The sequence below is a fragment of the Anas acuta genome, chromosome 16 (assembly GCF_963932015.1).
Source record: "Anas acuta chromosome 16, bAnaAcu1.1, whole genome shotgun sequence".
NCBI lineage: Eukaryota > Metazoa > Chordata > Aves > Anseriformes > Anatidae > Anas > Anas acuta.
This window is the reverse complement of record NC_088994.1, coordinates 4,688,844-4,712,139: the sequence shown is the minus strand read 5'-3', so window position 1 is coordinate 4,712,139 and position 23,296 is coordinate 4,688,844. Positions and strand designations below refer to the sequence as shown.

The 23,296-nt window shown below is 42.6% G+C and overlaps 1 protein-coding gene across 12 annotated transcripts in view; it reads right to left on the bottom strand.

Annotated features, from left to right (window-relative positions):
- The window catches only part of PTPRT (protein tyrosine phosphatase receptor type T), a 564,167-nt gene that overhangs the window by 85,727 nt on the left and 455,144 nt on the right, over positions 1–23,296 (bottom strand). For all 12 annotated transcript variants that reach the window (XM_068700265.1, XM_068700263.1, XM_068700264.1 and 9 more), the window contains 2 exons: positions 12,911–13,184; positions 4,167–4,203 (listed from right to left, as the gene is read on the bottom strand). In XM_068700265.1, the coding sequence (XP_068556366.1) occupies positions 4,167–4,203; positions 12,911–13,184 (311 nt within the window). The remainder of the gene's footprint in view (positions 1–4,166; positions 4,204–12,910; positions 13,185–23,296) is intronic.

Sequence of the window (23,296 nt, the reverse complement as noted above, 5' to 3'; positions counted from 1 at the left end):
ACGAAGCCCGTCTGAGGAGAGATGCTTATGGCTGGAAGTGGTCAGAAATCTGAGACCAACAAAACTGAAATTAAACACATGTGTAGACACAAAAGGTTAATGTTGCTTGTGGATTGAAAACTCACTGGCAAAACAAGAAATGGTTACACAGACTGGACAAACACAGGGAGCTTTCTGATGGACTGTCAAATGTCACCACAGCAAAGGCTGATGACAAGTTTCTGCCACTGGCCCCTTCCACTGACATCAGCCACTCGTACCGAGATGCCCGACAGGAGGACACGAGCTCAATCCATGCACCTGCCTGCCTGGGCACCCACCGGCTCTGCTCTGGAGGGTGCACCACTGGTGCCACGACCTCGTGCTCTGAAAGGCTGACACTGAAGCCAACACACCAAGATGTGCGAGATCTTTCTTGGGACCAGGAGGATCAAGTTCATCTAACAAGGAGCAGCACACTGGAAAAACCTGCAGAAGAGGGTACCCCATGACAGAAGTAGCTCCTGTGTGGAGCCAAGCTGAGCTGAGCAGGGCTTGATGTGAGCAGTCCATGGTGAAAATGACATCTCAGCAACACAAAACAGGAGGACAACAAAGTGGGAAACATCCAAAAACTCTTTAATGGACTAGAACGTTTTTTGAAAGAGTTGTCTAAATCCATTTTATTGGTCTTGAGGCAATGGGACATACAAAGCAAATTGCCTCTCAGCCTGCTGAAGTAGCGACAACGGAACAGCCTCACGCGCTTCTCGAGTAATTAAAGCTCCTCAGCTTCTGAGCAGGTGCCTTGCAGCAACACCCAAGATGTGTTGCAATCCCCCAGTACCACACTGCCTAACACTTTTTATTGCTTAATTACTCCCACACTCATGTTTCCAGCCCTTGCTAATCCAGCACTTCAGGAGAACACTTGCCACGCTTAAACGTGACTTGATTCTTATCTTCCTGTTACTGGCGTGAATCAGAACCCATTTCAATAACACTAATGGAGCTACTGGGGTGTCAAATCTCTAGGAATGGAAAAACATTACGCCAGTATCCAGAAATGAACTTTTAGTCTGTAGTATGCATCTATTTTCTTGCATCAATTTGAAAAACAAACAAAAAGAACACTATTCATTTTCTGTTGTACAAAGTCCAAGTGGACCTTTAAAGCTGCCAATGCTGAGATTAGCCCAGCTAATTTCAGCCTAACTCCAAAAAGTTTCTTCTTCTTGCCTCTTACTGAAGACACCACAGTGGTATCTTTGCTAGCAGCTCTGATCATTCTGTTCAGGGGAGAACACAGGGTCGCTCGTTCCATCCTCAGAGACAGCAATGCAAATGAAGGTAAATACAGGGCAGTGCTATTAAAGATAATCAGCCTAATGAGCAGACAGAAGACATCGTGACAGAGTAGGTCAGCTAGAACATCCCCACTCTCAGTCTTTGGTCACATCACAGTGTAACAATAGCTCTGTGAGTTCCTCTGTTTTTCCACCCCCGTAGAGATGGGGCAGATACAAACCTCTACAGGGTTTGGATGCTGAGTGGCCGAGTTCTTCTGTTCATAAAGAGCTGATATAAGGATGGAATACAGCCCCATGACATATAAAAATTTTAAATTATGGAAAATCCACAAACCACAGAACCATTGTTTAGCTACTGTTCAGCTGCCAGCAAAGGACGGTTAATGGGTTGTTAAATTATTAAGGCTATAAATCTGCCTGTGGTGCTATGTTGTTTGAGTGCTGCAGCCAGCACTGTACGTTTGGAAAGCCAAAACTGGCATAAAATTAGCCACAGCTACATTCCAGTGTCCGTGTTAATGGTCAGACATTAAGAAATACAAAATTGCCACACTCAGAGCAAGGACAGGGAGTTTGGAGATTTCTACAGAATTTTCCACACTCCACATATAAAGAATCGGGACATGCCTATAAATCAAAAGCCACATTCATCGGGACAGTAATAAACACTAGAGCTACTGTATCTTTTTGTCCTTTCCCACTCGTGTCAATCAACAAAAATCCTAAAGAATAAGATCACCAAAAAATTCTAGGTATCAGGCTCTACCCAGCTCTCTTATTTTTCTTATCAAATTAATATTAGTAAGAGATCTTTTTTTAAAAGGAGCCATCTTTCAGAAACAATAGAATAAGGGTAGCTTGCTGACTCTTCTTCATGACCTAACAGGTTAATGAAAATTAAATCCATTAGCAGAAGTCAGTTCAGGGTCAAACACTTATGTGAGCCTTGTTTGAAGTACCCAAATCAGACACTGAGAATCAAAAGACAGCTTAAAAATGGAACTTCTCAAGCTATCAAGCTATGTAGTTTTTTTGTTGTTGTTGTTGTTGTTGTTTTGTTTTGTTTTTTAATTTGAACAATAATCATAAAGTGAGTATCTTTTCTGTTAATGTGACAACATTCATCCACCAACTCCAAAAATAGCAACCACTGAAGTGGGACAAGTTAAAGGTTTCTAAAAATGAATTAATCCAGTTTCTCTGAGCTCACGAAGAGACCTTCAGGCATGCTCTGGGAAAACCCTGGGCAGACTCTTTTTACCCAGACTTTACCCACTCCTGCTCTTTATCTTTCTACCACCAGAAAGCCAAAAGAAGACACCCCAAATGGTCACACCACTACCCATAGACCAGAAAACCCAAGGGGGAATGGGCAGGAGACTGAGACACACAGAATGCCTGTAACCCAGAGAAATGAATTAAAGGAAAATTCTATGAGGAACTTCTAAAGAGGAAGCAACAAGAGGATAGAGGGACCCCAGAGCCATAAATGAAAGGGAGAGAGGGCAGAAATTGCCCATTCTCCTTAGCTTTCAGTGGTGACACCGCTTACAGCCCTCCCCGGCTGCAGACCAGGTCTCAGCACCGACTGCAGCTGCGCAGGTGGGAACCCCACGCAGTGCCTGCACCCCAATGTGCTGCCTTCAGCAGTGCACTGGGCAGTGGCTCCACATCAAGACAGAAAATGCCCTGTTGCTACCCAGCAGCTGTCAGCTGGGGCTCCTTTAATCCCTCCCCAACTCCTCAGTAAGTGCTGAAGTAGAAATCAACAGGGGAAATTACCTAAAATTGACTCCTGTTATTGCAACAAGGCAGGAGTGAGAAGAATGAAGGGTGGAGGGTGAAATAAGGTGGTGCCTCCTAGGGAAAAGGGCCATGGGTTCCTGCCCATTTTTATTTATTTTTTAAACTCTAGAAATACTCCCCAGGCAGTAATGGTTCTTCCACATTACAACAAAGTGAGAGCACAAGATACATTCCCAAGTTTGGGAAATGGAGAGCTCCCTCTAGCATGGCCCATGGTAATTATCCTATAATTTCCTTACAACTCATTTTGAGACTTGGTATGTGTTGAGGAAGTCTTTTTACAGCTACTCTGTTTGTGTTACAAGTAAATTGCCTTACCGACACCTTTGCTGGCAAAGTGTTCCCTGGGGTGATTTTGAAGTCCTTAGAAGAGTTGTTAAAAGCATCTCTAAACTCCAAGAAGTAACCCAGACATTGTCATCATTGGTCCCCCAAGAGCTACACCTTATGAAGCAGCCTGGGGATCAAAGCATTGCATCTTAACAACATTTTGCCAAATCATTTGTATCTGGTTTGCTCAGTGATAACGCTAGGTCTATTCTGAACGTAATGCAATGAAAATAAGAAATGTGCTCTATGAGTCCGCTGAATTATACCATGAAAATGGTGTGATATAAGAATTGTGCCCTGCTGTGTTCAAGGTCAGGATTTTCAAAACCTATTAAAAGTCAGGCTTACGTGAGATCTTCTTTTACTTATCTACTTTATGCAGTTACGGAGAAAACGAAATTAATCGGAAGCTTTTTCAGTCACATTCTGCCAATAGCAAGAATGGTCCTCGGGGCAGGAAAGCTGTCGATAGAACAAGGGAAAGGAGGAACCACAGAGAGACAGAGAGAGATACCCTGTCTTCAGAAATAACAGGGTCTACACATACAGTGAAGTGGCTCTGGAAACATATTCGGTCTTCAGTATCTTCCTTCAAAAATAAAGTAATAATAATAATAAATAACAATAATAAGAATAATAATAGGCTTCCACCATGAAGAGTAACTGTAATCAAGTTGTGTCACCACTGCAGCTTTTATATTGCTGGCATTGTGCTTTGCAGAAAAAAAGAGACCCACGTACCTTTTGTTGCCAGTCGGACACAGTTGATTTTTGTTTCCTGAAAATAAAAAAAAATAGAAAAAGGAAAACATCAAGGTGTGTAATTTGTCCATCTGCTACAAACACACATTCCTTATACAAAGGTACGAAAACAAATAAGCATTTTTATAATACTTCATCTCTGAAAATACCACCAACAGTTTGAGTTGCAGAAAATACTCCATCTTAATGGACTTGCATGCAGCTGCTTCTCTAGCTGTTGGGAAGTTAGAGTGACACGTGTTTCCACACTCAGTGTGTGAGTGATGGGTCCTGCATAACTGCCTGATTAACTAATAGAATTTACCAGCTAAATGACCTGGTCTGTAATAGGCAGACAAGCTTTGGGTCAAAAGCACATGCATCTGTACATCTAATTTTCATGCACCATTACTGCAAATTGGGTATTTATTTAAACACATGGCAAACAGACACCTAAACAGTCATTTGAATATTTCAGCTCTCTGATATGTATGTGAAGCAAAACAGCATGTTGTATGGCTAGTTCTGCCAAATGAGCCATTCAAACACAACCCCGACCACTGCAGTTTTTCATTGCAGAGCTGGGATAAAACCCAACGCTTTTGTGCAATCCACCTCAGAGTCCGCAGATCTGTGTAAACAGGAGCTTGGATCTGAACAGCAACACTGTATTATTTGGCTTAACTAAAAGCTCAAATTCAGCAGCCTTCTCGGGCCATCTCCACTGAAAATAAATCCTTTCTGGTATCCCAAATTCCCCATCCTGCATCACTTACTAGCACGGATTGCTTCCGTCCAATGCACCATTGCCATCTTAGTGTGTTACTTCGGATAAAAACCTGACTTTGTCAGGCAGGAATCTGCTGCTGGGTTTTCTTAGCACTTTATGCCTTTACATGCTCCTGTACATGTCTCAGGTGTAATGAATACCGCAGAAATTACTGTATGGAACAATACTACATTAATATGGATACTGCCTTGGCCCTGGGAACAACATCCTAGCAAGCACACTGCTGAGCACTTTGTTCCAGCCTCAAGCAGTAAGATGAAGACCACGAAGTCTGAATTTGCTCTTGCATAGAGGGAAGCTGCTCCCCCTGCAGCAGGCCCTCCTCAGCTCCAGCAGGAACGGGCAGTCCCAGCGTGCTGCTCTCCCCACACTCACGTTGCATACAGGACTGGGAAAAGTGTAGGACCCACACGCTGGGGAACACAAGACCAATCTCCTCTGACCTCTTTTCATGCCCTCCTCGCAAAAATCAGCCACATATGTTCTTTCGCAGCCACACAGCCCTCAGTGAGGCACCGAGTTATTGTTTGTCCCAGCAAACTGGAGGCGTCTCTTTGGTGCACTGACCTCTCCTCCCTCAAAAAGAGCTCCTCTACACACCCTGTGCAGCTGTTGACACTGCAATGTCAACACGGCTGTACAACTTCGCTCCACGTTCATCTCTGCCTCGTGTATAACCAGCCTGAAATGCAAGCTATTCTGGAAATCAAAAATCTTTATTACTAGTGATGTTATATGAAGCGGGAAAAACACAGCTTTATTTTCAGAGCACAGCCTCAGCAAATAATGCTGGGAATCAGGAGACAGATCTGATGTACTTTGCAATCTGAGTAAAGATGACCTGGAAAATCAGTAATGAAAAATAAAATAAATATAATAAATACCAAGATAGCATTTTTGTTTTTTTGCAGGCTAAGAGTCGGTAGGCACTTGCACACATTGTGTTGTGGACAATTTTCTTGTGTATCTATTGAGTTCTGCTAGCTTCAAAGGGCAACAAAAAGCTGGAGAAACTCATCAATGCTGAGAGAAGAAAAGGTGAGAAAACAAAAAATGAAATCTCGTCAATGATGCTGTGACTGATCTCATTTGAGCACATGCATATTCCTGCACATTACCCTCCCACAGGGTAATTTGAGCAGACAGGATGCAGTGTGTTCTGTTTGCATTTACATCTACTAATTGCTGTATTTAGCACAGCTAATGGCAGTTATTAGAAGACAGTGATCTGGCACTGCCAAAAGCAAGGGTAATCAATCGCCAGAGGAACAAGACATCTGGACTTCAGAAATTTATTTCAAATTGTGTCTTCTGAGAAGGAAAACATAAAAGAAACCTGCACAGACACCAGGCATCCAGCTACCAGGGATGCCAAGTCTGAAGAAGGGAGCTCAGCCCATAATCCTGATTAGGCTGATTATTTCTTTGATTCCCATTGACCACCTCATTGATCAACCCACTGCTCACCTCTTTGGTGTCTCACAAAAAATGAGATCTCTTTCCGTTTACTGTATTTTTCTTTGATTGGTACTGAGAATTGTCTGTCTGAACTCTTTTTGCCAATAAACAGAACACATTTTTATCTCAAAACAGTAAAAACCATTTTCCCATAATCACATCTGTTTTCTGAAAAACTCCTCTCGATTCAGACAAGGTGTTTACCTCTTCACAGTAAAGATGCTTCTGTTTAGCCAATGGCAAAACAGGAATAAATAATCCATCCAGATGGCTTAAAGCCATTACGCGATAAATAATGATAAAGGGATAATAAAAAAATTTCCCCAAATTTCAGTCTCCTGATTGTATCCGTATGTTCTTTCGAGCATTTGGATACATAAATCCCATTTTATTATATCACAGAAGTTTTACAAGACCTCATGCCTACAACCATCTCCATGATGACCCAAGATCCCACATACCTGGAACAAGACACCTCTTTTGTATTATGGGTTGGAGTCACAGGAATAATGCAAATTAAGGTCCCAGTATCACTGCTACTTTGACTGTACGGCACTGCCAGGTTATGGTATCTCAGACATTTTATTTTCAAGCAGTAAGTGAACAATGCAAGCATATTTTAACTGAAATCCTGGAATTAGAAAACAATTTCATTTTCACCTGCGTGGATACAACCTACGTCTCTTGATCCGACCTTCATTTTTCCAACTTGCTTCACATCCAGAAAGCTGACTGCACATTACAGCTATCTGTATGTTTACTGTAACATAGTTACAGAGGTTAGTTATCTGCAACTTACTTTAGTATGAACAAAACATGATTGTGATGTGCCTGTACTCAAGGCTGAACCCTAAATTTTTGAGTGCATGTACCATGGACACACAGCAGATGAAGACTGTGTTTGGAAGTGCTGGTGGCTTGTTCCTGCAGGGCAGACCTGGACCTACTGTTAGGATGAGCTGAAGACTCTGAAGAAGACATAAGTGGTGCTGAGAAGCCGGGTAAGCAGTCTTTGTCAGCAGCTCACACAGACACTCACATCTACATGCCACGAGCCTGCTTTAGCATCACTCTGAATTTTCAGTCCTTTAATGCAGCTTGTTTTTTGTTTTTTTCATTTCAAAGAAAGGGAGCTGATGCCATTTACTAATTACTTAGGTTCCTAAATGCACCTTTCACTGAAGTGCACAGGATGATAATAAGACAAGTTCTGCCTCTGTCTCTTTAGTGTTTGGATGGGAACAATTTTCTGCAGACAAGGGCTAGGAGGGCAGCAGGACATATGTTTATGTGACAGCTGCATCTTCACAACCTAAAAGGCCAAATGATTTTATTCTTTTCTTTTAAAATGACAGCTTGCTGTTTACAGACTATGAACAATAAAAGAAGCAGAGCTTCTTCATCCATCTGTTTTCACAGCCACTTTTTTTTCCTCTCCTTTCCTATTATTATGACCCTGCATTAGTTAAGCAGTGCCTTCCTTGTCTGAGGGAGAACCTGCCGGCACCAGGGTGGAACCGGCAGTCCCCAGACATCCCGCTCAGCGCTGCCCTGCCCCGGGCACTAGTTTCATCAGGCAGCTCACACTGGAGACAGGTAACTTGAACTTCTGCTGGTGCACACACAGGTAATTACTGATCTCCCACTTGGCCTCAGCTTCAGCACCCTGAGCCCCAGACCCGCACTGAGTGTGCTTGTGGGATCCCCACGGACAGGAACTGCTCTTCTGGCCACTGAACACCCTCATCAGTTTTGGCGGTGTTGTTCTTAACAATTTTTTCCCAAATTCGGGAGAGCTCTACATCACACGTTTCTTTTTTTATTCCACCGAGGCCAACTGTTTGCTGTCTTTAAAATCAATCACATGTACGGATCTGTGCAGGGTCTATGATCTCCCCTATAATTTCTACTGCCAACTCCAGGAAACTGCTAGCTCTCCGTGAGCCTAAGCTAAGCCTAGCATTGCCTTTCCAATTACCAGCTATTTTTAGTCTGTGTTATTTGGAGAAGCGAGCTTTAACAAAATGGTTTGGACTTTCATTATTTACAACAGAAAGTTATTTCAAGCATATTTAGTTAATCATTGATTACCCGTGTCTCCCAAACGTGAGGGTGATTACAGGATTTTATTCACAGAACTAATACAACTACCAAGAAAACTCTCAGGCCCACATCTTATGGCCCAAGATGGCCAGCTGGATGTGGAAACAAGGGCTTACAAAGAGTGATGTGTATCCACAGCTGCTTCATTTCTGCCCCAGAAGCCCCAACATGACAGTAAGGAGCCGTAAACAACATTGGACAAAATCGTACACCTGAAATCCCACTGAACTCCAAGCTCCTCAGAGCCAGTAAACTGCTGGCAAAAGTGATGTAGGCAGCCTTGGTACCACACTGCTTTTCAGAGTAGGGCTCGTGCTGAACTGCAGTACCTCACTGGCTTTTTGTGGGCCATCTCCACAGGGATCAATGTCACCTCCCTGCTGGCAGCTCTACCCATACCTCCAAAATCGTCCACAAGAAGTATGCTGTATGCTGTGAGCAGACCTGTCAGCATCCAGAAATCCAGCCTGAAGTCCCCTGGCAATAATGAACTGCCCGATTGTGCATGTAGTACAAGTCATTAGAGAGGAAAAAAATCAATGAGAAACTCTGTAGAGTCTATCATTCCTTCAAAAATAATATTCTCATTGATTCCTGTGGAGCTACTTTTCACAATTCTGGCCTGAAAACATCATTCACCTGTTGGACCACCAGGCTGCAGGAGCAGCTGGCATCATCCTCCACATCATCTCCAGCTGCGTTACAAAGGCTCCTGCCGCATCTCCCATTTCGAGGAAAAATGGCCAAAGGTTATTGATTGCAACTGTGCCATTTCATTTTAACTCAATGAGGTAAAATGCAGCAACTAGGGAAAGGATTTCTAGGAAGCTCCATTTTCTGAGCTGCTCAAAAATTCAGGCAGGCTTCAGAGCAGCGAAAAATCCTCCCCACCTGAGTGTGTTTGCTGGATTGCTAACCAGAGACGGCCACCCACAACAGCTCAGATAAGAAACATGGGCAACATTCAGCTTTGACTATTAAGCCTGTATCCGGACAAGAGTAGATAAGGGGTGTCAGGGTGTTGCCACCCAAGCCTCACCTTTCAGAGGACAAACACTGCAAGGGCTGGTGCTTTAAAGGGGCTGAGTATGGGGAGGTTTTACAGGCACAGGCAGCTTCACGCTCTGTCAGCCAGCCATCTGTAGCAGGTGGCAAACAGCAAACATCCCTTAACTACCTGGATGGAGGGGACGGCGTGTGTGCAGGCCCTGCCAGAGGACGGCAAGGCCAGTTGTCTGCTCCTTCTGTGTCCCTTCATGTACTAATTGCTCCTAACAAATAACCAGGAACTAATTGTGCTTCTCATCCACCCTGCTGCAAACCCCGGAGTTTCTGTTTACTTTTTCTTTTTTTTTTTGTCCCCCTCTTAAACTCCGACATTTTTCAGTTCAGCATCTGGCTTTCACAGCCCAGAAGGGAAATTCACAGGATTTGGAAGAGTTTTGTACAAAGCAGAAAACTACTTTGGTCCACACGTGCTCTATTCAGACCCTTGTCTGGAAGCAACACCACGCTGACCACGTTTCATGCAACTGTCCACAGAATTCAGCAAGTTACAGCTATCTTATTCAGGCTCTCAAAAAAAAACAAGTAAACACCACACAAGAGAAGGCAGGAAAGCTCGTGATCTGATTTTGCAGCAATTTGCTACACTTGTTTTGCATCCAGCTGTTAATTATGTTCCTTTCAATGCAACAATCATGGCTAATGGCTACAGAGCAGACAAGAACACCAAATGAGCACAACCCTCCACGTACGGAGGAGATGAAACAATGCAGAATCCCCGTAACACCACTACCTCCTCCTAATCAAGCTTTTTGACCAAACACAGAATGTTTCCTCACATTAAGCTCCCCCTGGAGCCCTACATTTCCAAAGGAAGACGTTACGGTTCACTGCACGAAGACTTCTCATTGCAAGTTCCAGGTGGGGAAAGAAGTTTCTTCATTCCAGGACTGTCAGTGATTAATGAAACTATGCAACGTCCTAATTAAAAATCGAGTGGCAACGTTCTATTAAGTTTTTCATGTGCAAGGGAACATAAGGCTGTATTTTAATTGTGCTAAATTGTCACTATCTCAGATATTTTGCAGATGTGCAAAAAAAAAAAAAAAAAAAAGCCTTATTGAAGCCACAGATTTTGGTAGGCTTTATGAAGACTACAGTCAAAATAGCTCAGGTTGTTGAGCTAATTGAACACCCAGAACTCTTAAATACATCATATACTTGTAAACAGCTCTGGGAATGAAAGCAAACTTATTATTTATGGCTGCAAAACCCTGTATGCAAATCAGGCCCAAGTGTTTGAAATGTGGGCCTTCAGGATTCTGCCAGGAGAAATGAGGTTCCACAGCTACTCATCTGCAGACTCAGCCTGCACTCTGGGACAATTCATCTCTATTTTTCCCAGTACCTCTGCACTTCGAGGACACGTACCCATATACTGCACTAATATGAATTAGTAACACAAGAGGCAATTGCTTGCTCAGCTGTGTATGGGTTTGTCTTGCTCAACTTTGTATGTAACTCAATTGCTTGCTCAACTGTGTATGGGTTTGTTGTACTTCTTATCCATACCCTCACAAGCTATTAATTGCTGCATATAGACTTAATTACTTAAGCTTAAAAGGTCCTTTACAGCCTTACATTCCTATGTGAACAGCCCAAGCAAGCCACACTTTTCTGAGTCCTTATGACCTTGTACATACAGCGTGGTGCAACCTGTCAGCTACAGAGCTCCAGAAAAAGCAGGAGCTGCACATTATTGCTGCCTTAATCCAGAATGCCAAGGGAAGCCTACATTTCCATTCATATTACCCAGTTATGGCATATTATATTGTACTTGAGCAAATAAAGGGTTTTTTTTCTTCCCTGGGGATCCATTCACTAGCAATTAACTATCACATAAGGGGGAACTAACTAGACACAGAGAGACATGTACATATATTTCACAATTTCCTTTATAAAGGCAAATCCAAAATTGAATTAATTGAGTAGTGCTGAATGGAAACCGCACCAACTAGAAGGGAAACCAAGGTGAAAAACAGCACAGTATTGAAGAGATTTGTGCTTGTCAGCCACACAGCAGAAACTCTGCAGGAGAATAGTGATAAATGGAGGCAGTAAAACAGCAAGATATGTTGTGAGCACTCATTGGCATTGCTAGCCTGCTAAACAGCGCACAGTTCTCTGTGATGTGTGGCTGTCTTTTGGGCATAAAAGACACTATCCCAAGTCGAGATCAAAGCCTACACCATTCACCTTTGACTGACTTCTCTAATTTTGTTCTTTCAGAGGTGATGTCTTAGAGAATTTACCCAGGTAAAAACTGGATTCATGAACGCACTTGGCAAATGTGCTAATGACACAGTCGGCAGCCCAACGTCCTGACGACAAGTTAATGCTGCCTCTTCAGAAGGCTGGAGTGTCAATTTGTAGCATGTATGTGATAACAAAAAACGATTAGGGGAGTCAAAGGGGAGGAAGGAGAATGACTGGACTGGATCTGGCCTGTACACCATTAGCAGAGCAGACCTGCAGCAGGGGAGTTAAAAGAGAAGGTCACAAACTACTTTAGGCTGGAATAAAAGAATTTAAGTGGGAAAAGAGCCCTTCAGTTTTCCTATGACTGTACTTGTTGGGCGTGATGTGTGTGGCATTTGAGTCTGAGAACAGAGCAGACTGTTTCCAAGGCCAGGCTGGATGGGGCTGGGGGCAGCGCTGGATGGGCTTTAAGGTCCCTTCCAACCCAAACCATTCTGTGATCCTATAAAGTCTCCGCTTTAAACTTCATATCACAGAATAAGTATATGTAAAAATATAGTCAAGGATATCCCAAGGGACTAAGAAAGACATGTACATAGTTCCCTCTGCAGTGCGACTTACATTTCACTCACGCTGAAAATCTCAACCATAACTGCAAAGTTACGGTGCAACCAAACACAAGCTACAAGGTAATCCAACTTCATAGCTTTTGGGTAGTTCTCGTTTCTCATTTGGGTAGTTCTTCGATTTGTCTTGAAAAATCACAAGCACTGTGAGTTGATGATTGCCAGGATGGAGCAGTTATGTTTTTTCATAAGGACAATAGCCCCTACTCTAACATTAATGCAATTGCAAGGAAAAAAATATCTAAACAATTCACTTCATAAACCAGGTGCCCTTTTCATCGCCTGGCTCCCCTACAGGTTTCTCATTGCATCTAGGCATCACAGAGAGGCTTGAATGAAGGACGGCACATGAATGAATGAAGCACATTTAATTTTCATCAAATTTCTGCAAAAGGGTGGTAATGAGGATTTAAACTGGCGTCTGATGGAGAGGGAAGGAGAAAGGTGGGGAGGGTAGAGGTAACCATTTGTACAGATCCAGATTCATTTTTTTCTGCACTTACTCCATTTGCCTTGCTCAGAGCCTGGAAGTATATGCTGTAGCTCTTCAGGGGAGAAAGCGGGGCGTTCCAGTAGCCATTGTAGGTCTTGTTGTCGCCCACCGTGAACGGCTGCGTGACGGGCAGGTTGATGGGCTTCAGCTCGGCTGCGAAGTAGTGCGGGGAGTCCAGGCTGGAAGCGTTCTTGTAGCTGACGGGGACAGAGAAGCATTCAATGATGTCCGCAGCTCTCCGGGCTTTCTGCAGCTTCTCCTCCTTGACAACCAGCTGGTAGACACTAAGAGAGCAGGGGGAGAGAGGAAGGTGAGATTAGAGCCCTGTGAGCCTTAGGTATCAAGAAGGTTTCCAACAACAAAAGCAAATGGGAAAGCAACAAAAACTCAGCTAGGGCATGACAGCGAACAGCTCTTGGCATCCCGTAACAGGGGCAGCTGCTGTTATGTGGGCATGGAGCTGCTTCACTTGCTCTGTTGATTTAGTGAAAGTCAGAAAACACTTCAATCACGTCACACTTTGGGAAAAAGAGTAACTACCACAACATCCAGTCAACAGCAAACTTTTAATGTGCTGAATATTAGAAAGCAGATTGTCTCCTTTCCAGCTACCAGGTTGAAATGGGAATTGTTGGCTTGGCCCAATGGTGACTGCATTGGAGGGGGGCATCCACAAGTGGCAATGTCCACAGGTTGTCAGCTCCCTTTTGAAACAGTCTCAGGGTGCAAGAACCATTTCAGACAAACAAAAAAGTGTCCCATAACTTCTAAGACTTCTATTTCTGGCTCTGCCTCACATCTCTTTTTGAGATATAGCCTGGAATAAGAAGTTCTCTAGCAGTAATTCCTGGTGTGCAAGTCTCCTCCTACCCTCCATCACTAAAAGGCTGGTTTATATAGCAGCTTGTATGAGCAGGTGGCTTCATCTCTCTTCCAATTCACTTTTGTTTCAGGAAACAACAGCAGCTCTTGATATTCTTTCCAGCTCTATGAAATGTTAATACTTTTCGATTTCTGCTAAGCCTTTGGTCTGTATGATGCGTAATAGCAATCTTGTCATTTCTAGCTTACTCCTGCAGGCTCAAGGAGGTTGCATTCAAATGCACTCTGCTTTTTCCGCAGACAGTTAACAAAGCCCTTTACTTCAGTGCTGCTACAGCTGAGGCAGGTTTACTGTCTGCTTAACACCTCTCAGCCCTTTGACAAAGAAAGATAGCGCCGCAGTCATTTTACTTTTTGTCAGGGTATTCACATACACAGCCCTCACCTGTCTGTGTCAGACTGGTCCTTTGTTTAGCTGGACAGGGGAGATCGATTAAAAGATTGGAAACAGCCAGCAGCGGATCCCTGTCCCTGCTTTAACAGGCTCATTGTTGCGGGAAGATTGGTGTGAAAAATTCCTAGCATAGTAATGGCTCACCAGTGCTTCTGTGGGAAGCAAAGTTCTGGCACCTTCAGCAAGCAGGAGGGAAACAAAACCTTGCTCGTGGCTTCGAACCCACTATTATTGCAGGACTGCGGGTATCTGGCACGCTCGCTGCTCACAATGAGGAGGTCAGCGAATCATTTGGCAAACTCGCAGCAAAGCAGGCTCCCACTGCTAGACACGAAAGCAAATAATCTTTACAAATATCACCAATTTATGAATTGCTTACAATTTAAACTGTCCTCGTGTAGGCTGCTTAGGATGCTATTAATGTTCGCTAATGCAGCAGGAGCACCCACCAGCCGTACAGACTGCAGTCTTTACTGATGCCCTGTCAGTGCTTTGGAAGACTTTCCTCAATCCTGCTGTTATAGGAAGTCTTAATAAAATATTTTAAACCTTCTCTGGTGTTTATTTGCTGATTTCTAAAATGATAATCAGGTGTCTCAGCAACACTATGTATCCTCATCGAGGGTGTAGTAGGAGCTGTAAGAAAAAGCCTGTTTAACTTAAACCTAAACCTTAGCAATAAAAACTTGTAGTTTGCCGTTTTGGATACCCTTTACTAAGAGGCTATCTGCAGATTCATATTCTGACACTTCACTTTGGCAATAGTAATCTACATTGCTGCCAAACAAAAGGAAGCTTTTTTTTTTTTTTTTCCTGACAAAAACATGCAAAACTGTGGCAGACCCTCCTATTGGCATGTGCCACATGCCTTCTTACCTAAGAAGCGGTTGTTTTCTGCTGTATACAATCACAAAAGTCTGTCTTTGCCAGTTATAGAAAAAGTTTTCTGTGTAATACACAGGCGTATATAAATCATCATATAAACATAATAAAATCTCCTTTGAGCCTAGACATGGGCTAAGGGTTCCCTCTTCCTACCTCCCCATCCCTGCAGTGTCCAAAGGACAGCCTCGTTCTCTTTGTTACCCCCCTTGCATGTGAGCCCACAAACCTCTCTCTTTTAGAAGGGGAAGCTCCCAGGGACATTAGTAGCCAGACAAATGAACTCCTTCCATAATCAGAGAACTTGCTCATCTTTGAAGACATTCTTGGTTTCACCCTTGACTGTTCCCATACCTACTGCACTATTACATGCAGTTTTTATCATGAGCAACAGCTTTGATGCACACCGAACCTAATAACAAATACTCTTTTGCCTCTATTCGTTCACATTTTAGCTTTCCTACTTAGCCATTAATGCATATTTCTTCCTTTCATGAGGATAACTCACCCTTTTAATGACCTGAAATTTTACTTCTTATTTTTAATGTTGTTTTTTTTTTTTCTTTTTTCTTTTGGAATCTTTTCAGATGTCTCTGGAAGCACAACGGCACGTTCATGAGCATTCAACTGAAATGTAATAGATATCCCATTTGTGTTCACGTTAAAACACCATTAATCTCCTGCTCGAGTACTGCCTTCTTTTCCTGTGAAACAAGTATTTGAGCCAGCATTGCTGTCATTATTCCCTCTGTCTAAAAAGCTACTCTCTGGTGAAACAGAATGAGTTACTGATTGCATTACTTTGCATTTTTTCCCCTGTGCCCTAGCTCACACCACCTGATACAGCACTCGTACCTCTGTGCCCTACCTGCTTGACTCAGTGACCGTCATCCTTCAGCCTCACTCTCCTCAGGCTCTCCGTTATCTGTAGTGGTCAATCGAGCACTCCCAAAGGTCAAGTGGCCAAAAGAGAGCCTGCTCTCAAAGATTCAAAGACTACTCTGCACTGAAGATACTCTGGGAAATTGTTTCTTTACCAAATGATTACTCTGCGTCTCATTTTTTGATCCAGATATTTTGATCCAGTCCCTCCACAACTGCAGGATTCACAATTCAACCCTAGCTAGTAAACAGACAAGCACGGTTTTTGTTTTGTTTTGCTTTTCTGCCATATTTTTGTTTTCCGGGTTATGTTTTTTTCCTCATGTCTTTTATTTATTTATTTATTTTACCTAGGAGCAGAATTTTCCTGAACTGCCTTCAGGACACTTCCAGGTATCAGCTTCTCTGCATTAAACAGCGAGCTGCTGTAAGGCACATCGAGGGCTTACGTGCCTGCTACCAGCAGCACTAAGGCTCCCTCCTGGTTGCCTTTTCATGGGAACAAAAAGCCAATGATCCTACAACCAAACCACATTCCTGTGGGAATTCTGGGTAGCAAGCACGATGGCCAAACCATGTGCATTACCACAATAATTCCTAAAAGAGCAAAAGTAATTCAACTTTGCTCAGCAGATGATAACTTTCCGTGACAGATCGTGACCCCTAAGATTGCAGCCAAGCTCTAACTCAAAATAAACTCTGTAAGTATGATCTGCCCTTTTGGTCTGCAAAAGCACTTCAGCTGCAGACCCATTTCTGTTTCGATGCCAAGCAGGGTCAACCATTTGCAGCTTGTTACGACTGACAATTTTGCAATACACAGCATTGTGATTACAAGCAAGAAAAGAGGAGTACTTCTCGGAAAAGAAGTGCTAGATGGAAGGCAAAAAGGGGGCAATGGAAATACTGCGGAGATATCCAAACTATTCTATTAGCTCTTATTCTGGCTACCAGGTAGGCAGTAACATAGATCTCCTGGGGCTCTCCTCCTCTCAAGCTTCAAAGCTACTGCTTCCAGCCAGAATCAGCTAACACTGCTTTCATAGCAGGAATCAATACATCAGTTGAAAATGCCCAGCTGGATAAAAGAAAGTTTCACTGTCATACATTGAAATTATATTAAAAGAGACAACAAAAGCAGAGCATTAAAACTAGCAATACCACATAACAACTTCAGTACCAATAAACTGGAAGCAGGCACCGTTAAACTTACTATTTCATTTTAATTTTTAATATTCAGGCGCATTTGCAAACACTGCAATCAAAGGCACACATCTGCATGCTGCAGGCGAATAGAAGCAGGGGTCTTGCCTTCCTAGCGCTAAGCTACTCCGAGCCACCTCACTGCAAACAAGCAACACTGTTATCCTCATAAACGGCAAGAAAAGAATGGTTTCCAGATATCCATAGCTTTGCTCTCGAGAGAAAACTCTCTAGGGATTCTCAAATCTGGGCTGCTAATCGAATGCCTGACTTCCTGAAAGGCTGGAGAGCTCACTGCCCTGTTGTGCAGCTGCACACACTTATTAGAAAAGGAGGCCAAAACTGACTTCCCTGATAAATCTCACAGGTTTTATATAGATAAAACCACATTACTTTAATAGAAGCTTTTTAAAGTTTTTGACAGCTCCATTCTAAATCACTGATAAAAGCACCAGCCATAATGGTCGCCACAGCACAAATGTTGTCTGCAGAGGAAGAAAATGTGCTCTTATCATCATCTACGAGGTAATCTCTTAAATTTTGAGTTCTCTATTCAGTGTAGAAGCACAAGTGTGGATAATCAACATTCCAAATCACAGCCCCGTCTCTGTGCTACTGAGAGATCTCTGAGCTCTGTTAGACTTCGCTTTCCCCTGCTCTTTTCTTTTTGTGCTGCTTGCAGCACAATTTGAGGATGGTCTGAGGAAACAATTGTCCAGAAATCTAACCGTGGATTTAAACCAGACTCAAGTTTTGGATGTATGATGCACATGAATGTGGGACGAAAAGCTGTATCAGAGCTTTCCATAAAGTATTTGACCTCTGGTCTGCGCTCTTCGGTATCCTAGCATGTTAGTTAATTAATGATAATTAATACCATTTCTTCCTAATATCACAGTGACCTCCTCACCTGACTTATTAACACTTTAAAGAAACAATGCTTCAGCAGTTAAGCACTTCCTGTGGACCCATTTTTGTATTGAATTTTCTTAAATTTAAAAGATTTAATATTTTTTTCATTTAATTTTAATATTTAACACACAAACACATTACCAGCTGTATATTATTTCCAACAGTATTTTCTCCTGGGGAACAAAAACAAGTGGCAATTAGTACAGCCTGATTTTGCAATGCATTTTTCGCAGATGATTGTGAGCAAGTGTTGTAGTTCGCCCCACAGAGAGCAGGGACTTCTCATTTTTAGTTCAAATGAATGCAGTATTTTCAGGATAACTGTCTGACAGGCTACAGGAAATAAGACAGCACCAAACGGTAGTGGTTTCCTTATTAATAGTTATCTTAATTCAAAGATGAAAGACATAAAAGGGCAAATGAATGGGGCAAGTCTTTTCCATCCTAATAGCTGTGCCAGCTCAGACTGGAGGCACGCAGCAGCCCACGTGGAGCTATACATTGCATTTCCCTTGTGGCACCTCTTCTGTGGAATTAGCACACGCAGCACTTCTGAAAAGGTTACCCAAACACATGAAAATCAACCCCAAATACTGTCTGACCAATCTGTGAGACTTAACGCTGCACAGAGATGAGCAAAAAGCATTGAGTGCATACAAACAGGGGCAAAGGCGTGATAATTAGAAGGGCCAACAGCCAATCCAGCTTCTTTCCTCCAATTCATGATGGAAATTTTTTTAAGATTCATACTCTTAAGACCACGAGAGTATTCTCAGCATACTGGTTCACACCCTCGGTGCATTTACACTGCGGGCTGATTTCCCGCTGTGGAGGACTCCCAACCCACAGGAGGCAGAGATAACGCCGGGCTGACCAGACATGAGGCCTCGCTGGAAACACTCCCTGAGATCCCCCCTTGGACCAGCTTCCCTGCGTGCCATTTAAACATGGCAGTCCTGATCCCAAAAAGCCAAACTGTCATTTTTAGATTGACAGTTATGGCAAAGCACCCACGCTACAGGTACTCATGTTAGCTTCTTCCCTTATCATTTAACTTAATGCTCTAGTAAATTTGGTTGAACCAATTTAAGTTCAGTGCCTTTATTCTGTTAGCAAGGAGCCATCTCCCAGGATAATACTGGGATGAGAGGGTTGATGTGGTGCCTGATCCTCCATTTAGCACTTTGGTTAACTATTGCATGTGCATATGCTTACTTTATGGCCAAGTTGACTTCAGTGATGGAAAGGTAGCATCAATGTCTTTATTTTTGGTTTCTTAAAGGTATCTATTAAAAACCTGAATTCTGCCACACAGGCAGCAAGAAGCAAGATTGCAGCACCCACAAAAAGGAGAACTCATAGTCACAGACAGAAAACAGAGGTTCTGGGGAAACTGGGTGTTCCTGCGAGCCAGAAACACTTCAGTATCCAGGCATACATTTTCTCCTAACGGGAAATGTGATGAAACATAATAGGGATGGAAAATAGAAATATCATATAAAAATCTATCCATTCTCCATAGAGCTCACTCTAAAAAAAGTAAAATTAAATAGTAAATGAGACCCTTCTTAAAGTATGACCCCAGCCTTCCCATGAACTTGCGCAGAAGGGATTGTATAATAAATTCAACCAAATAACACTAACTCTAAAAAAGACTTATAGAACATAAGTGATTTTCTAATAAAATTTACAAGAACTGGATGTGTAACAGTCATAAAGCCAGCTGCTGAGTCCCGCTGGTCTGAAAAATACACCGCACCTACAGCTCCATGTTCCTTTGGGTATAAGGGTGAACATCTCCTCAGCAGCCTTCTCCCACAGCCTTGTAATCAAATGCTCAGGAATTAGAATCGACTCTGCAGACAGTTTCTAGGTTCAAACAAGTGCCAATATACGCCTGGGAATCGAGTTACCTGCTTCATACGTTCCAAAATTTCACCCTTAATATCTTCTGTGCACCTTTAATCAGCAGCTCTGAAACTAATCTACAAAACATAATGAACTGGGTTTCACAGCCATCTAGGATGTACATACAGGGACCCAATACACTGTTCTCCAATTTTCTCTCTATTTAGGGGCTGATTCTAACCCATTAAAATCAATTAAAGATTGCTACAATTTCCAAACGGCTTTGAAACAGCTCCACGCGGAACACAATATGCTGAAGTTAAGATTAGCTTTCAATAAACATTTTTATGCAAAAAATATGAAATAAAGATTTCCTGCAATGTCATCTCCTGCAATATACTTGGCTATTTCAAAGATTCCAAAACTAGTCCATTATGAATATTGGGCTGCACTGCCATCAATATAATCATTAAAAGAAATCAGCTTCTTGGCATCTGCAAGAAGGCATTCACAAAAATAAAGCTCATAATAGTGATGCTACTTGAGGAAATAGTCTCTCATATTGCAGTTATTACACGAGATCCTTCATTTTGAAGTTATTTTTGCGTGCTCTTTTAACACTCATTTAAATTAAACAACTCTTCTACTATATTCTCTGAAGTTGAAGAACACCAGGAAAACATCAGAATTCAGCCACATTAAAAAAAAAAAAAAAGGTAATTACTGACATTGCTATGGGGGGGAGGGGGGGAAGAAGCTGAGATAGAGCCAGTAGTAATGCAATCCATTTAATCGAGAAGTCTGATAAGAGTCTCTTATTCACTCTCATATTCAGCTCAGCAGTCTAGATTTACTAGCCTTCCAAGGCATGTTTTACCCTGAAATTCATGAAACAAAGGGTGGTGATTTCACACTTGGCTAACACTATGGGTATTCTATCACTCCAAGCTTAGTTAAATTTCTATGGTGACTGAAATGGACACTAGAAAAAAGTAAGAAAGTTTAAAGTCTGAGCCTATCTCTGCATGCTCTGTGTAAAGAGAAGAGCCATGCTCCCATGTTGTCCCCAACCAGAATATGAGATGTGACAGCTACCTGTGGGAGTAAGCGCACCGAGTGTCCTGCCCAGTGTCACACAGCATCAGGGGCACGTACACAAATCCCCATATCCCTGTCCAATCTTCCACCCACCCGACAGCATGTCCTTTCTTATGCAGTTTGGAGTTTCCAGCCTGAACTCACGCTAATCCTAAACAGTCTTCAAAAGAAAGGCAAAATCAAAGACGTGCTACTTCTGTGCATCCCTGAGATGCGACCTGCAGAGATGGAGCAGCAGCAGTGCTAGGGAAGAGAGGTGACCTGGAGACAGCCTCTCTCTTAAAAGTGTACCCCACAAAAGGGGCAACGCCTCATCGATCTTCCAAAACCTAAGCACATACAAATGATGCTTTACATGAACAGCTACGTTGTGTGTCTGTAGATATCTACATATATATATGTATAGATGCATATACATAAACATATACACACATTAAAATTAGTGATTTCAACCTCATAATGTTCTACTCACCATTACTTCGAACAGTGACTAAAATCCTTTTGAGGAAGGACAAATATCTAAAGAAATCTAAAACCAGAAATACTTCCCTGCAGTTGTGGGCAGGTCTAATCATCGCAGCAGTACCTGTGCACGGCAAACAAATGTGGTAGCATGCACAAAACGTAAACGCTTGTCAAGAAGACAACTGTATTGAGAGTCAGTATTTACAGACTAAAAGAAGGATTTGCGTGCTTAAAAGCTCATTTTTTCCAGCTATAACATTTGGTCTCATAAAGATGCTATCCATACTCACAATATTGCCTTCTTTCCATCCCCAGACCACCCGAACACTGCAGCTGCATCTATTTACCTGAATTATATATGCATCACTCTTTTAAATGCCTTAAATTCTCTCAGTTTAACCTTCCTGGAAATCATAGTAATAAAAAAGTAAAAAATAATAAAGAACCAGAGGGCATTTCAAAGCTCTGTGTTCCATTATCTCCACCATCTCCATAAGCCTGACCTGGCTTGCAACACAGATTAGCCATAATAGCTGCTGTTCCCCCGTGGAGCAGGCCCAGTCCCTATCTCTCCAGTTCAATGTTATTTTGTGCTGGCAGATTAAAGATAATGAGTGCAGACAGATATGGCTTTCGCTGCAACAGGAGCTAATGTGAGTGGCTTTGGAGGTGTTTTTTCCCTCCTGAACCACCTGCCATCTGTTTGATCTGGAGAAAAAAAACACACATAACCCTTTTGTGTTAATGTCGCTTAGCATTAAACAGGCATCGCTGACTGAGGTCTTACCATCCTCAGTGATTGCCGTGTTCTGAGACCAGAAGATAGCTGCAAGGACAAGAAGAGCCAAGGCAGTTCTTGAGCAGCCTGTGGGATAAGGCTCGGAGGCGGCCGTCCCTTCCTGGGACTACCCAGCGCGTTCTGCCATGTCCTTCAGAAAGGTGCTGGCTCGGACAAGGGATGGGTTATATTTGCACATGTTCTCAGTTGGAATGAGACTGGGCCATTTCCAATGGCTTCCATGAAATTAGGCCAATTTCCATACAGAAACAATCTAGGGTGCGTTTTGAAGTTTTTTCTCCATTTTACAGGGCCACAGTTACTAGACTACATAGGGGAAACTGATACATAAGAATCCAAAATACTTTTTAATTTTTTTTTTTTTAAGAGAACAATAGCATTTATTTATTGACCTAAAAGGCTAAGAAAAACACAAACAAGGAGAACTCTCTCTGCTTCTAACCTCAGGAGAAGCTTCATTACTAGGTAAGGCCAACGCGGTCAGCTAACAGCCTACTGGCAGTCAGATCATCAACATACAATAGAAAAGATGAGGTCTCCTGGGAAGCAATAATACACATTTCCAGCATCTGAAAGCTGCAGGAATACCAGCCAAATTCTTTCTGCCTATTCTGGACACTTTGTGCTTTTCGGAAAGTGCAAAATGATCATGCTTCTGCCACTTGGGGAGGTCATAAGTGGCACCTTCGCTTCATCTGCCCTGATCACAAGGAAATTGAGAATGGAAAAAGGGGGAAATGGAAGGGCTGAGGGTAAGGGCTTCTCTGCAGCAGCTCGCAGCTGGCCTGTTGTCATTTGTAGACACCTTCGTGAATTACCATCAGAATAGGAATGGGGTAAATTTAAACAACAGGAGGTTGTATCTGATAAAGACATGTTTCACCAAATCCCTTCAAAGCTAAGCATATTTTTGATGCAACAGAAAACATGAAATACGGGGTGCACCCTTTGGGAGGAAAAAAAATACACCTAACTGGCATCAACATCAGCTCCTGCAATTACTTTGGAATCTGCCAAGGTGGGTACCGAGG